Source organism: Neolamprologus brichardi, chromosome 1 (assembly GCF_056152115.1).
Source record: "Neolamprologus brichardi isolate AB-2024 chromosome 1, ASM5615211v1, whole genome shotgun sequence".
NCBI classification, from domain to species: domain Eukaryota; kingdom Metazoa; phylum Chordata; class Actinopteri; order Cichliformes; family Cichlidae; genus Neolamprologus; species Neolamprologus brichardi.
In genome coordinates this window covers 28,264,810-28,281,608 of record NC_142104.1, presented here as the reverse complement: position 1 = coordinate 28,281,608, position 16,799 = coordinate 28,264,810, and the positions used below count along the sequence as shown (strand labels likewise).

At 40.3% G+C, this 16,799-nt stretch overlaps 1 protein-coding gene across 2 annotated transcripts in view; it reads right to left on the bottom strand.

Annotated features, from left to right (window-relative positions):
* Nucleotides 1-14,479, bottom strand: part of uacab (uveal autoantigen with coiled-coil domains and ankyrin repeats b) — a 38,628-nt gene extending 24,149 nt beyond the window's left edge. For both annotated transcript variants that reach the window (XM_006793879.3, XM_035909135.2), the window contains exon 1: nucleotides 14,247-14,479. In XM_006793879.3, coding sequence (XP_006793942.2) covers nucleotides 14,247-14,294 — 48 coding nt within the window. In that variant the 5' untranslated portion in view covers nucleotides 14,295-14,479. The remainder of the gene's footprint in view (nucleotides 1-14,246) is intronic.
* Between the last annotated feature and the right edge of the window lie 2,320 nt (nucleotides 14,480-16,799).

Genomic DNA, 16,799 nt, shown 5'->3' with positions numbered 1-16,799 from the left:
CTGCATTAATGCAAATATCTAAATCAGCCAATCAAACTCGGTGCATTTAGGCATACAGAGATGGTCAAGATGACTAACTTAAGGTCATAAAGAGCATCAGAATAGAGCAGATGGTTTAAGTGACTCTGAAAATGGCATGGTTGTTTTTGCCAGAAGAGTTAGTCTGAGTATTTCAGAAATTGCTGATCTACTGGGATTTTCCCACACAGCCATCTCTAGGGTTTACAGAGAATGGTCTGAAGAAGAGAAAATATTCAGCGAGCCACAGTTTTCTGCAGGAAAATGCCTTGCTGATGCCAGAGGTCAGAGGAGAAAGGCCAGACTCCTTCAAGTTAATAGAAAGGCAACAGTAACTCAAATAACCACCGAGGCATGCAGAAGAGACTGCGCTGTATCATACCCTCTGTGACAATACTGTATGCATTTTTATGTGATATAAAAATGTCAAGTTGCGATATCATTCATTTACGTTCCCTACTGTGTGTAACAGTGAGACTAGCCCAGGCATGTCAGAGCATAAGAGCTGCGTGTCAACCTCCAATGATGATCTAGTACCTATATATGAAGTTTCTTATAAAACCTCCAACAAAGTGCAACTTTTGCAAAATATACAAGAAAACAGCTCCAGCTAAAGGTGGAAAAGACACATCGCTAAGTACAAACAGTCTGTGAATGAAGAGGTGCTAGCAGCTGTAGATGTGCAGCCCAAATGACTCCACTGAGCAAGATACAACATCCCAGGTAGTTTTTTAGCTTTACTATATGACATTCTTGAGCATATTCTGATGAGGTACAAGGTTGTGTTACTTTAGGTCTTGTTAAAGTGAAGTGTTGGGAATTATTTTCACATACAATTTCCAAGGAAAACACTACATAGGCTACCTTTGTGCTTATATTTGACTTATTCTTGCTCTGCTGCTGTACTGCTGGAACCTTGTTTCAATAGAGTCACATTTCAATCTAGGAAGTATATCATCAGTTACAGTAGCTCAGTTGAAAAATCCTGTTCATTAACGTACACTTCCGAATGCTGCTGCCTGCAAACATCAACAAAATGTTCTCGCTTTTTTTCCCTTTATCATCAGAAATATTGTGTTCACAAATTTTCTTGATATATCGTGATGTAATTATAAGATTATACTGCTCACCCCTAACACACACCAAACATTGAAGCAGGGAGTCTACAGCAGCAGAAGACCACACTGGGTTACTTGTCAGCTAAGAACAAAAACTGAGGCTACAATTTGCACAAACTCACTAATAACTGGGCAAAAGCAGACTGGAAAACTGTTGCATGGTCTGATGAGCCTTGAGGTCTGCCATAGCATTTGGATGGTACAGTCAGAATTTGGAGTAAACGACAAAAAAGCACAAATCCATCCAGCTTTGTATAAACAGTTGGTGATGGTGGAGTGGGGGATATTTTCTTGACACACTTTAAGTTTTTAACCAGCCACCATCAGTTCAACAACATCCACCGGCAACTGGCAGCATATTTGCAGTGCTGTGTGTGAGCTGTGCATTTTTGTTTGAAACCTTAAGAGGACCTTACAAGCCCCTGCAACCTCATAGAGAATAAACAAGTAAGAATAACATAGGCTAAATGGTGCGTACTGGTCCAATCAATCGGACAACAACCACTAGAGCATGCTTTGAATTTTGCTTTACATAGCAAAACTGAGAAAATGATGCACTGCTGCATTTCTTTGATATTTAAGATAAACACACATTACAGTAACTAAATGACACGTGTTCAAACAAACTAGAGCTTCCTAAAGATGATGACCAATATATTGCATGACTAACATAAAATCTGTACTTTTGGTTTAGCAACATGTCCAAACAGGACACCAATCTTCTGCTACTATTTTTATCATTTATCCCTAGAGATACCTGTTTGTGGCATTAAAATAGCTGCATGCTTTGTGAATATCTCAATGACAATTTGATTTATTGGTGCGATATGCTGTGGCAGTTAAAAATCCAAAACTCTAGCTGGGTCAGTGTAAACGAGACCTTCAAGAGCTTAAATATCAGAAACTGTGCCACAGAAATCTCTCGAAGTGGCACGTAAACAAACAATGCAGGAACACGGAGCAGTTTTCATGAACAGTCAGGTGAACATGAAGGAAAGATGGGAAATCCTGTTAGTAACTCAGTGGGACACTTTATAATAACCTTCTCTGTTACTGATGAATAGATGCAGCTCTCCGGCATACCTTTTCTAGCATTGCAGTTTGAGGCAGGAGTGTTTTTACACCAGCGCCCATACCATCGCACACATCCCTTTAATCTGTGACCACAGACCTGTGCGTAACGCGGTGAGCTGTGCAACTGTCTGAGCATGTAGGGTGTAACTGAAACCCCTGAGGGCCAGAAACAGAAAGGGTGCAGGAGAGAAAGACTGGGAGTATGTGAGCCAAACACACAAGGACAGGAGTGGGGTGGAGGTGTGAAAGTGACAAGATGCAGCATGCTTGCAGTCAATCTGTCATTTTGGAACAGGTAAGCTGATGCTTCACAGTAAAAGCCCCTCGTGCATTTGGGCCGACACTGATGGTTCAAGCCAGGTGTCTGGAGAAAACGAGGCACTGGTTGTCGGAATGTATATGAAGCATGTTTGGATAGCTGCTAAGCACAGAGTCATTCGTCCAGGGCTGGATGCATAAGAACAGACAGAAACGCCCTCTGGTGGTGAGCAGAAAAATAACAAGTCAATGTATATCTGCATGCTCTGACCAAGAGGATAGGTGATAAGCATCAAAAGCATTAATAACACAATGGTAAGCTGAAGAGAATCCAAAGCAATTGTATCTTACAAGTATTTCTGCAAATAACAGAAAATGTATTACAGATACAAGTATGTATGAGAAAATTCTAGCAATCATTAGTACAAACCTCCAGGTGCTTATATAAGATCACTGTCATGGGTTATTGTTCTCAGCAGCTGTGAATCTATTGAACATTCAGTGCTCAAGAAACAACAGAAAGTAAAAGGAAATATTGACTTAAATTAAGCACAAATTTACCAACTGCATAAGAATGCAGCCTTTGCACTATGACACACAAAAAATGAAACATGGTGCCAACTCTGCAGTGACTGTTGAAACAGATCAGGATACAAAAATGTGTGAAGCTCTAAAAATCTGTTAGCGTACAGTAAGGTGAGTTGTTAATCTGCATAAAGTGTGAAGGTTTAAGACACTCACGTAAAGCTTAACCCTGTGGGAACTAAAACAAAGCCCATATGGTAAAGTGGCTTTCTGGGAGTTTCCTGGTGATCCTCCAAAGATATTCTTACTTGTGCTGCCCAAAGTGGAGACTAGTCAACCCAATTATTAGGTCAAACCATTTTAGATGACACTTGACCCAGAGGACAAAACTTTTCCCAGCTATTTTCCCTCAACTTCCGTGACCTGCTGCCAGGCCCGGGATCACCTTCCTCATTCCCTAAACCCAGTGGCCCTTGCCCCTGCCAACTCACCTGGAAAGGCAGTCTAATGACAAACCAGTAAGCCACGTTCTATAAGAAAGTCACTGCCACTTGCCACTGACAATATGCCACCACAACTCTGCAGCTTCAGCTCCATGCAAGAAAAAGAAAGGATGCAGCCCACCTCACTGCAGTACCAGTGAGGTGGGCTGCTAGTGAGGGAATACTTGGGTCACTAATGCAGAAACACTACAGCAAATTAAAAAAGTATTGACTTCCTTAAAGAGGTAGTATATTTTAAAAATGTTCCTAAAATTTACATTTTCAGCCCCTGAAGGAAAAACACACAGGAGGATCTGTGGGACAGCAGCAGGTTAGTGTTATTTTGCTGAAGGAAGCATTATGAACAAGCAGCACCCCAAGAGCACAAACCTCCACGAGGAAGCTCATTCTCTGGGTAGTATTTAATTTTAAGAGATTTTGTACATACCAAATAACAAAAAAATGAGTATTTCTAAATGCACTTTAAAAACATTTGCAGTTCAGTAAAAACAAGTACAAAGAGCAGGCTTTTGTTATTTGCCTTGTATAAACCCATTCTGATATACTTGAAATGATTTAAGTACAATTATTTTTTTATTCTTTTATATTTATATGACTTTAGTAGATGGGTCAATAAAAATGTTATGATATTCAAATTTTTATGTATTTAAATTGTAATAATTTGGTACTCTAATGTAGATAACAAAGTCATAATAAAATAATATCTCAAATATCTGATATTTAAAATCCCCGTATACAATTCCCTGTATGGCAAAAACAGAAAGAAAACAGAAACATTGCTTTAAATCGCTCTATACATCATTATTAACACTTATTATCACCTTCAGATCAATCTAATGACTTGAGAGGTCAGAGGTCAAATGTGTCATATTTGAAATCTTTACACTGTACTACCTATATGCTAATAATATAAATCCCACTTAAGCTCATTAAGTTGACTTTGGTGGATTTAATCCAAAATTTTAATGGACTGTTAACGCGATCCCACTCCACACCATCCTTTGTGTAACTGTATGTGTAGAATAGCATAGTAAAAACCACAGGATTCTTTGGTCTCTAATGGCAGTATGTGGTTAAGCAAGAAACGCTTTGGGCATGCTGGTACTTGGGCAGAAATACTATGTTGACACTTGTTTGGTCGGTTCTCTCTCACTCCCGCAGTCACTCACTCTCACATGAACACACACACACACAAACTTTGGTGTAAAACTTGAAATACTACAACTGAAATGCACTTACATGTGGTGTATTTACTGTAAATACGAGCTTACTAATTTTCCATATATATACTATTATCATGCAACACACCAAAACGTCAGTAAACATACTTCATAAAATCTCCCTAGTCTTATACCTAAAGACCTCTGACAAACAAAAACTGTAACATAAATGTATGTAACAAAATAATATCCAATAAACAATAATTTAACAATTACTACAATGACTAGAACTATCAGAAAAAAATGAAATTCTGGAGAACACCTGACTCATGCTTGTTACAAAGCAGGCACTGTCTTGCCCCTCTGACATTGTCCAATGCTCACATATTCTTTCCTATGACCACCTTCTTCCAAGAAAAGTCTATTTCCACATCTCAAAACACAGCAGATGCACATTCACGCCACAAATAGAGCATCAGTTAACTCTGCTGCACCGGGTTTCCATCAACACGCACTAAAACACGCCACCATAAAGAGATATACAGCAAAAGACAGCATGCTCTGTGTGGCAGGTATTAGGGCTGGGCAATATGACCCAAAATTCATATCTCGATATTTTTTAGCTGGATGGTGATATACGATATATATCTCGATATATTTTTTTAAAGTCATAAGGTAAGAACAAAAAGAGAGTTCTTGGTCAAAGCTGTGTCCCAGATGTCAAACAGGCACTTTTATTAACATACAGCATAGATGTACATGAAGAAGTTACTCAAAAATAAATTGAGTAAGCCGTTAGCGCGGTTAGCTCGTTAGCGTGGTTAGCTCGCTAACACGTTGACGCCGTCCAGCCCCACGCACGGGGTGATCCACGGTAACTCGTTAGAGGAGATTTGCCACGTCCATCTTGTCGTTGCCTGCAGGTGAAACTATGGGGGAGGGGGAGTTGTGTTCAGTGAAGGAGAGGCGAGGCCCAGTAACGCTGCATAGAGACAAAAGTGGACAAACGAGAGGCAAACTTGCGGCTCCACAAGTATAATTATAACGTAACATAGACTATATCGATATAAACGATGTTGTCACATCTTATATCTCGTATAAAAATATATTGATATTTTAAAAAAAAAACTCGATATATCGCCCAGTCCTAGCAGGTATTCCATCTAGTCTATAACCTTTTAGTGGCTATTGCACAAATAATACATACTGCTTGGTGAATGAACTTCACACATCTTAACAAAGCATTTGTTTAATTTTAAAAATAATAAAATGACTGTATAATGTCATAAAAAGCAGACTTGTCTAGATCTCCAGTGACCACCTGTAGCTGAACACAGCAGTGGTGTTGAAGCGAAAGGCACTAATTGGCTGCACCGCTTTGTTTCTCTCACTATCTTGTTTGTTCGTGATGACAAAGGGAACAGTGATTTTTTTAAAAAGTAACAAAACCGTCCAACTATGTTAGTGACTCCACATTTTTCATATGGCAGAGGCACGTATCTAATCTGCAGACAGACAGAAACATACAAACAGAGAGAGCACAGCTTGATAGGGCTTAGTCCCTGCTGCTGAACAGCAGTTTGTCCTTCATCAGCAGAATCTTTGTCCCTCTGTTGCTCAGCATGACTGATTGACTGACTGTGTGTGTGTGTACGTACATTCTGACGTCAGCTGAAGCCCACCCAAAGTCAGTCAATAAACTAAGCCCCTTCTCACATGCCAACCTCCCCATCACTGCCCTGACACACACTCACAGTTCATGTTACACATAAACAAACTGACTGAATGCAAAGCTCACACATGACAAACATGGTACAAAAACAACAACAACAACAAAAACACACATGCACTTAACCACCAGAAACAAATTTATGTTCCCTGGTTGATGCAATACAGGATGAGCTCTCTGCTCCATGTAAGCAGGGGGAGGGAGCACAGCATGGGAACGCCGACGGGTAACACTGTTGGGATGACCTCACGGCCGCTCTTATGGAGCCAGACGTTAATCCTGAAACAACAGATCACTGTGTTGCCACTGACTATACAGCCGATACAACATCCAGCCTAAAGCAAACATGCGATGAGTCTGTTTCACAGTTTGTCTTCTTTGGTCAACACAGTCAATTACTATTACTGTTAATGGGGGAATAAGACGGGGCTTTGTTGTCTTGTGCACTGGTACATAAATATTCCTCATAAAATAATACTAAGAGGCAGCATGTCTGAATAAATTACCCAGCACAGCACTATTCCAACCGCGCACAGCTATAGGGAAATGGAAAATTAAAAACAACAAAACACTAGGTCCCTATTACTGGTATGAGAGCTTCATAATGAAGCAAAGCCTGCTATCTAACAGGCAAGCATACACGGCATTTAGTCAGACAGGCGCTCGTCATGAGATTTAAACAGCCTTACAGTCTGACCAAGGATTAGCTCAAATGAAACACTCAGTCCATACGAACTGAACCCCAAAAAGTAAACACCACACACACTGTGAAAATTAAGCAGGGTGGAAAAGAGGATTTTAATCAAATCTCGCCCCCTCCAGCAGAGGTTAAGAACGCCTGCTGGGTGTCTCCAAGTTGCAGCCTAAACTTGCTAAAGGAGCTTCATAAGTAGGTAGTTTAAGAACGCTCAGTGGGTAGAAAGAAATTCCTGGGGGTTTAGGAGGCTGTAAAACATACAAGCTCCCCACAAAGGCAATAGTTTATCAGTACAAATAAACAGACGTCTCATCTTCCTCCAACACAGCCGTTTAGAAAAGCAGGGTTCTGTTTCAGCAAGCATTTTGTCTCTACGTGAACAAAGTCTAATATGTACTAAAAAGCTGGACCTGGCTTAGTGACAGGCATGTTATAAATTCTGTTTATTTGTCCTGCCTTGCAGACCGAGGCACAGCCAGACAAAACACGCACTTGCAGACAGAATATACTTCACTTCCCTCAACGCCCCGCAATGCACTCTGCAGAGGGTAAAAACACAGCAGCAGATCTTTACAGAGATCGCCAAGGAGTGACAGTAACCGCAGGCTTGACAAACCTCAGCATGTGACACCAGGCAGGTGGGAAAAAAGAGCAAATTTGGTTTCACACAGGCTCAATTCTAATGAGTAATTAGCCGGTACCATTTCTGAAAAGGTCAGTACCAAGATACTAAGATAAGTGTCTAGACTTAAAAGCAGCTGCGGGTAACAAATAATCCTTCAACAGCATCTTTGAAACCACGAGGGTTTTATTAAGACAGCTCTTTGATACATCATGTTGACTCAAGGCTTTCCTTTAGTCACCCTGGCTTGAGCTGCACAAAAAGTGCGTGGCTGTAAAAAAAAAAAAAAAAAAGCGTACTCTCAATTTATTTTATTGTTATTTTTATTTTTGTTAGCCAAATTTGTAGTTTTCTTAATGTATTTAAGGCCTTTGTCACTCAGTGAGATAGACAGTGTTGCAGTCCAGCAAAGCAAGCACGTAACACTGATTTCTTTAACTACACGATAAAATATACAAAACCTTTGTTATCACCTAACTGACCTTCCAAAAAAAAATAAAAAATTCAAACAAAGCCTCGAAACAAAGAAGCAGGAAAGTCAAATCTGCACCGAGCTCATTGGGAGACTTTATCACAATCACCATTTTTATCCCTGAGCAGAGAAACATCTAAAGAAGCTGATAGTGATCACTGCCTAAAGGTTTGGAACCATCACATTCCCTTCTCCCATCCACACCCTCCTTTTGTTAAAAACAACTTTGAAACCAGAGTCGTTTCAACTTCCCAACAAAACATTCCTGCTGCATGTGCCTCCTCTGTCCCACAGTACTTTTGCCATCGACAACACCTCCCAATCCCGCTCTCTATTTTGTAAAATAACACTACTTAAAGGGTAAGGGAGGATCCTACATTTCACCATTATTGAACATGCAAGCCCTGGGAAGAGAGAAAAAAAAATCTGGGTGTGATCAGGAAGCCAGGAAATATGGAGTACTATGTTACTACTAATTTTTCTTAACAATTAAATTCATTCCCAAGCTCAAAAACCTGAACTCTGAGAATATAAAAGTTAATAGATTTTTTTTTTTTTTTTTTTTAAAGAGGGATTTATGAATATAACAATAAAAAGTTGGGACACAAATTCATATCACTGTGAATGAAAAAATACCTTTAAACATCAAGATTAATGTTAAAGTCAGTTACAGATTTAATAAATGAGCTTTACGCGTTCAGTCACACTTGCTGCTGAAATCCTTAACATAATCAAAGCCCAAGAACAAAGCTGGCTATACTAGAAAAGCAGCAAATACCCTTTCATTACAGTGTGCTGCTACAAATGTGCCTAAAGGAAGCTTCTCATTAGTGTTCAACCTGTCAGGAGGCTAATGGGGGTCTTCATGATCAGTCATTAAACTGACAGGTCTGAGCTTCCCTCTTCATGTTTTAAATATGGCTCGTACACGCTGCAAAAACCATCCAAAAACAAAACTGCCAGAAAAAATAGAAAAGAAAAAAAAACTACAGTGACCATGAACGCTGACCTACAGCAAGCTGCAGAGTGACTGCCACTCACCACCATAAAATTTATTGTTAATAAAAATACCTTTAGTGCTAACTAACCAGAGGCATTTTTACAGTTGCAGTCATGTCATAAGAATTCAACGCGAGTCCTGTAACTCACAAAACATACAGCCTCCAGCTACATGCCGAAAACCACAAGTGAAGCAATGAGACAATAATCTAAACACATAGTTATCGGGCCATTACTAGGTCATAAACTGGATCTATGTTTTTCCTAGGGCTGGGCGATATGGCCTAAAATCCATATGGAGGTATAACTTGAAGCATGTGCGGTAACGATATATATCGCGATATATTCTATTCTTCTGTATAACATATTTTCCACACTACAAGGCGCAAAATCCTTTAATTTTCTCAGAAATCAACAGTGTGCCTTATGTATGAAATGCTGGTTGTGTTTACTGACCTCGAACCGATTTTATGTGGTACATGGCGCGCAGAAATCTGTCAAAAATGTTTTAGTACAACTTTGGTAAGCTACAAAGTCGCACGGCTTGATGGATTGTTGGAGCATTACGGCTATCGTAGTCAGGAGCCTTGCCAGTTATAAAATTTCATGTGTTGAAAAATTGTACTGTCAGGGAACAGACTGAATTTGAACAAGATACAGATACAGACATCCGAAACTTGTCTAAGTTTTTTTAACATCAAGCAAAATACTTTGCTTCCTACGAGTGAAATGAAAGCTAGAGAAAAAGATGCAGTCCTTCACCTGGACGTCAGCCCACCCACACTTCTTATAATCTATTACAATGTCTACATGTTGTGTTACTATGTTACATATAGACCTTGGACTATTTCATTTCCTGACCTTTCCTTCTCTTTATCCTTACACTAAACGTTACGATGGACTCAGCAGACTTTTAATGATATCCTGATCATGGACACGATGATGTAGGTGCAGGTGTATAATGACGGCTTAGGACAAAGTAGATGAGCATCTTTAAGCACTGTTGTCATCGCTCAGTGGTAACATAACCGACAATCATCCAACAGTAGCAGACATGTTTGATTTGATTTGATTTGTTTGACATTGCAAAACAATGCCATACCTACCCAAAACAGTAGGGCAGCCACATTTCACTACATATCACAAGGAAAACTAACTGAAGCTGCATTTTTTGTTATTACACACTGTATTTTCTCCCAGAAACTCTATTTTGCAGTGATTTTTAGCCTCTCATAAACCACAGCCTTGTATCCTGTATATCTGCTGGTTACAGGTAGGTGCCCCAACATGCCACCATCCACAGGAGATCTGACAGAGGTACAGATCTGGCTTTAGGCCTCAGTGAAGCAGGAAGTGTGTAAGAGATTAACAATAACTAATCATTACATGCAGAGTGATGTATAAACAGAGAGAGTGAAAAGGGTGAGTAAGGAATACTCAGTGTATCATTGCAGCGTAACTACGGGAGGATTCAGGGTCACCTGATCCAGCTGTAAATTTATGCTTTAAGAAAGAAAAGTTTTAAGCCTGATCTGAAAAATAGAGAGGGTGTAGAGAGAGCTGGTTCCACAGAAGAGGGGCCTAAAAGCTGAAGGCTCTGCCTTCAATCCTACCTTTAAATACCCTAGGAACTTCAAGTAAGCCTGCACTCTGAGAGTGACGTGCTCTATTCGGGTGATATGGTACTACGAAATCTTTTAGATAAGATGGGGCCTAATTATTCAAAACCTTGTGAGGAGAAGGTCTTTAAATTTGATTGTGGATTTTTTTAAAAGAATTGACCAGGAGGGGTGTCTGCCACAACAATACAATGAATTAAACAACTATAGGCAAGTAACACAGAACATTTTAGCTGGTTCTAACAGCCATATCTCGAGAAAAAAAAATCCAAACCTCAGTTTTGCTTTGCTCATTCTGGTCTTACAAGGCTCTCGTGGATGAATCTGCATTAGAAAGACTTTCTATCATCAAGGCACTCAAACTGATGTCTGACAGGTTTAGTGTCTCCTTCTCTGATAACCAAATCATTTGTGCATGTCAGTGGTTTCAGTTTCACGGGCTGTACTGAACGCATAAAATCCAGCTGACACGATGGATGTTTACTGTGACAACAAGCAGATACTGCGACAGTGCAGCCAAATCGCAAATCTAACCAGGAAATCATTTTTCTCTGGTTACCCTGCTGGAGTTATAACTTTCTGCTCGTACCTCTGTAGCCTCGGCTCTGATAGCACACCGATATCTCCTGAAACAAACAGATATCACCTTTTTTTTTTTTTTGCAACCCCAGTATGTGGTTATCTAAAATGTTTGAGGAATGCTGATCGGAATCTTGCTAAGGACATTCCTAGGCACATTTTCTTTTTGCTTTATATTTATTTTTATGTTGATAGGGATCTGCTTTTTGTAACCCAATATTATTTTCCACAAAGGAATGTCTTTTAGGAACAGACAATGATTACATGTGAACTTCAACATTCAGAAAATATCAGCAGCTAAACTGAGTGGAACAGGTACAGCCCCATACTGTCAGACAGAAAAAACAATCTTGTGTCGCTTCTTTCCATCACATGATCATGGCATTTAAACATGACAATGCTTGTCGTACGAAGCCTTGTAGTTAATCACGCTTCTCCACAGAAGAATAGGCCTCTACACAAAAGAATAACTGAAACTGGAGGCTTGCCTTTTGCAACCGTGAGCCAAACCAACAGACTTCATCCTGTCTTTAATCTACAGCTGGTATTAAGGGAATGCCATGGCATTTTGAAACCTGGATACTAAGTTTTCAGCTTTGTTTGGTAACATAGTCAGCATTCCTCAGCTGAAATAAGTTCTTGGTAATGCGTGACGGGAAAACCTGATTAGCCAATAAGCAGGCAACTGTGGAAGACAACAGTAATGACACTAAATATGATGCTTATGGCTTCTTTGTTAAAAAACAAAACCTTTTTTCTCTGAATTTCAACAACAGGGGGCACAACTGATACATTTACAAAAGGAGTGGGGAAAAATGGAGTTTCCTCCATGGATTTGTTTTCTTTGGCCAGGATTGAGTTACAGTTTCAATACCCCCCACCCCCATGATTGCCTCTCCTACTTGAAAAATGTGCATGTATTTCTTAATGATTAGTCACGCCACCCAGAAAGAGCAAGCAAGTTCACCTCATTGTGAACCAGTGAGCGAGGCACACATCTAAAACGTTTAGCACTTAATACCGTTCACCTTAATGCCTCGGTGAGTGAAGCAGAACAGGTTTGTTAAACATTTTAAATTATTACCCATGTTTTGCTTTGTTGGGTTTTTTTTAAACACACCTTTTATCTGTAGGTGTGCTAATATTTCCTCTTCTGCCTTCATAGAGGAATGCAAGGGGAATTTTAGCCCAGTGTAAATGTCACATCTGTTTCCTCAACACAGCCCACATCGAGCTTTTCCTCAGGGTGCTTTGAAACAAGTGGAACATAAAGTCTGCAAGCTTTTTTGGTTTTCATGCTGCTTTTTTTTTTTTAAAAAAAGGGTGTCTCTACTTCTGTCAAAGGGGGTGAGACAGCCGTCAATACACATACAATACCATTTCAATCTCGAAAGGCTTCTCTTCTCTTCGCTCCCTCTCTCCTTTTATTTCAATGGGGGCCGGATAGTTTACCACACACAGCTCCTCTGGCTTTGTGCCTTTCTCATGGTAATTGCTGGGAGCCGAAAACAGAGTGCAGTGCCAGACACCCACTGCATGCTGAACTGTGCAGAATTGTGATGGCTGTCTATTCAGCAAAGTTCATACGTCATCGCTGGATTGTGAAGAATCAATTCCACCCTGTGGTCAAAGATGAGGGGATTCAAATTATGGGAAAAGCCTAGAAGTGATGGATATTTCCGGCTGTGTGGTCATGCAGATTGTAACAAACTTATATAGACTTTTGGAGGCATGGAGCACTGATGGCTAATTGTGACAAATACAGTGGAATTGCACAGTTAGACTTTAAATACATTGTCTCCATTTTAGTTGTTAATCAATAGAGTTGAACAAAACAAGGGATTAACTCGGACTATTGTAAAGTTTAATGTTCAACTTTGTCATCTATGTCATGCCATACTTCACGGTAAACAACTCAGGCCCACCTCAGGTCCTCAAGTTAGAAGGTCTGCTACTCTGCAATAATTAATAAAAATAATGCGCTGCTTTTGTTAAACAAAATAAACATAAAACAGGCACCATTATTTTTCCTGCTTTTACATTATGTAAGCATTGAATGGGGAACACCAAGCTCCAGTCTCCAAATATGTCTACCAATCATGTTGATCCAAATACGATGGACAAAATATTAGAAAAACAAGCAGTTCACCACCACACTAAATCCTTGTTCAAGCGGGATCATGAAGACGATTACAGACTTTTTCTTAAACAGATCTACAGAAAAGTTTCACGGACATGGTTTCAGTAGCTATAGGCTGGTAAAGAGAACACACTGGTGCATTTAAACAACCAAAAAACAAACATAATTTAAAAGCTCTCAGTGTGTTCACAAGACACAAATGAAAGGTGGGTCAAAGTGCACGACAGCGTTGTTTGTTTTTTTTTTACGGACCAAAAATGTCCCCTGTGATAAAAAAACAAACAAAAAAAAAACAGCAGAACAGGCACTTTGTAGTATTGATTTGTGGCGCTTTCTTCCAGAGCGCGCTTTGTCAACAACAACCACAACAACAAGAGCACAGCTCCAGCTGATTTAGGCCAGGTTATAAAAATCTGAACCTGGCCTAAATCTGCAGTATAATAATCTGTGTCGAGCAGGCCACGACCTCCGCCTGCGCGCGCGTGTGTGTACAGGTGCTTGAACGTGCTGGCGGGGTGTCTATTTTCCAGGGGAGCGCGCGGGCAGCCACCGTGGGAACATGACCGCGGTTAGCGTGGTCGCTAAGACAGAGAGGCGAGGGTTACAGACAGCAACCCGCGGAGGTACAACACAGCGTCGGGTCCCAGCGCCGTTCATGAACTCACAGCTGACCGCTCCAGTGGTGGGAAACGGGGAAAATGAGCAAAACCGAGAAAGCAAACGATCAACTTACTGTGATGGTAACTTCGTGCTTTTTCAATCGATACTTGAGGCTCTTCATCTTTTAAAGTTGTTGGTCTCCGGTGTTAAACTTTTCCCACACTGGACAAGTTCATTAAAAAGTGCAAAAGCAATGCTGAAGGAAGCCGCAAAGTACGTTTAATCTGCGCCGTTTTCCTCACAGAGCAGGTTTCACCTGACGCCTAACCTCAAACTCCCGAAACTCCCGTCGCACTGCGACTGACAACCTGTGAGCCAATCAAACAAAACCAACCGGGTTCTGTTCACCTTTAATCCAATGGGCAGTTGCGGAGGGCGGGACTTCCTTGGAGAGTGGCCGCTGGGAATAGTTGGAGTCGTCCTGGGACAGAACCCGGCGTGACGTCAGGATTACCTGGAGAATGAAACACCTACAAACAGTTACCTGTAAACATCGATGTAAACTGAATTTTAAAAAAAATAACAACAACTATCTGCTGTTTAAACATCCCAATATCCTCTAATTCCCCCTCCTCCCCAGAGTGCCCTGAAACATATTTTAATAATAACTGTGCGTTTACCTGTCATTACCCTCATGTCAAAGTCCAACGTATTGTATCGAAATGTGCACTTGAACTCCTCACAGATTTTACCAGTTTACCCGAGTATGAGCCTATTTGAAGGGTTGGTAACTTTATACCTTGCAAAGAAAAAAGGAAAACAGCAACAACAAAAGCATAAAGCATCTGTAAGAGGTTTTTTTCTTTTCTTTTCTTTTTTTTTCTTTTTTTTTTTGTAAGTGCAACACCAGTGATGAAATCGATTTTCTTCTACAAGCTGTTATTTTGCCATTATTTGGAATAGGAATGTTTGGAATTCTCTGAAGAGTCTTTAAAAGACTCTTTTATGTTGAAGGGTTTTTTTTTAGATACACGACTGAGTTAATATAATATCAAATGTGTGTCACAAGAAAATGACTTTCTTAGGCCAAAGTTTACAGTGGTTGACTGATTAAATATTAAATTATAAAACAGTGAGGGTATGTGTCCAAATATAGTCTGTATAAGATGTTCAGTTAGCAGACTGCTCCCTGCTGTCTTCAGTTTACAGTCTGTTTTATGCTTCTTTTCTCTCTCCCTTTATTTCACCTCATAAAAATATATCAAGTGCATTCAACTGTAAAATCTACAAAGAGGGAAAAACAATAGCAAATTGGGGGAAGGGAAAAGGCTGCCCTCTTGTGGTCACCCAGAGCAGGGTGATTAAGTGAATCAGCCAGTGAGTCAGTGAAAGTAATAAGTACCAGTAAATAAACAGGCAAACTAACATAACAGCTGGTATATAGGCTTACTGTTACAATGCTACTCAATAACAGTTAACATCTATTAACAGGTCTCATGAATTATTACCAAGAGGAGGATTTCCTGGTGTTCCTCTCATGTTGTATTTTTCACTGTCCTTAAAGCTACCAAGACTTTATAAGACCGAGACTCTGATGCTGCGTGTCTCTTCCTTTGTCTATGTCCCCATGGCAACACCCTTACCACAGCCACGTTTCCTTGGAGAGCATCTCTCATCCACACATTTGGGTGTGTGCGCACCCGCGTGCAGTGACCTGGCATAAAACGTTTGACTGTAAATCACAGACTGAGGCGGGTGTTATGGTGTCAATGTTTACTCGCTGTCAGGAATTTTTTACCCGCATTCACAGCTCATGCGCAGATAGAGAATGGTAGTGTTTAATCTATATTTATATGCAGTATTTGTCATCAGTATCATAGGTGGATTAACCTGCAAGAGTCCTTGGAGTGGAAGTAGTGTGTCCCTAACATGCTGCTCCTCTGGTTCCATCCTGACTCCAGATGTGCTGTGTACAACTATAATTAAACACAAAAAATTATACAGATGCAACTTTTAAATATAGTACAGACAAAAACGGTGCTTCAGGACCGAAGTGTACAATTCTGAGGATTTTTTACCCACATACCTCAGCCTTTTCTCCCCGCTTCCCTTACTTAAGAATAACTTATTGACAGCCACCCTTCCACTGAGACCATTTCTGATGAGGGTTCAGCAAATATTTTAAAGACACACTGCACAGCATGCACAGACTGCCACGTGTTGAGCTGATAGCTCTTTGGGAATCACCTTGTTGGTGCAAAAATCCAATTTCGTGTCTGTTTGTTTTTTGGACTATTTCATAAAATCAACAAAATAAATAGGACAAAATGATGTGGTTTTAAGACAGACTGCTAGTAAATGTGGGACTCATTGAATGTTGGGACACAGAAGAATGTATTTTCATAGATACTGGGCATCATTTTATTTTATTGGGTTACTTATTGTCAACGTTTATTTACATCTTCATTATTCTGGACATATGAGTGAAGCTCGCACAGGGAAGGGTTGGGGCAGCTTGGGGGTCCTTAGAGTTGGTCACAGAGGCCCTGTTTCGTTTAGTGCACTGACAGCCTGCAGAGCGCAGCTCCGCTGACCTGAAGTGCTTGTGTTTCTGTGTTTGCAGACAAGTAAAAGCAACTTATAGACTCATATCTTGAAGTTTTTTTTGTCCACCCAAGTGTGCATC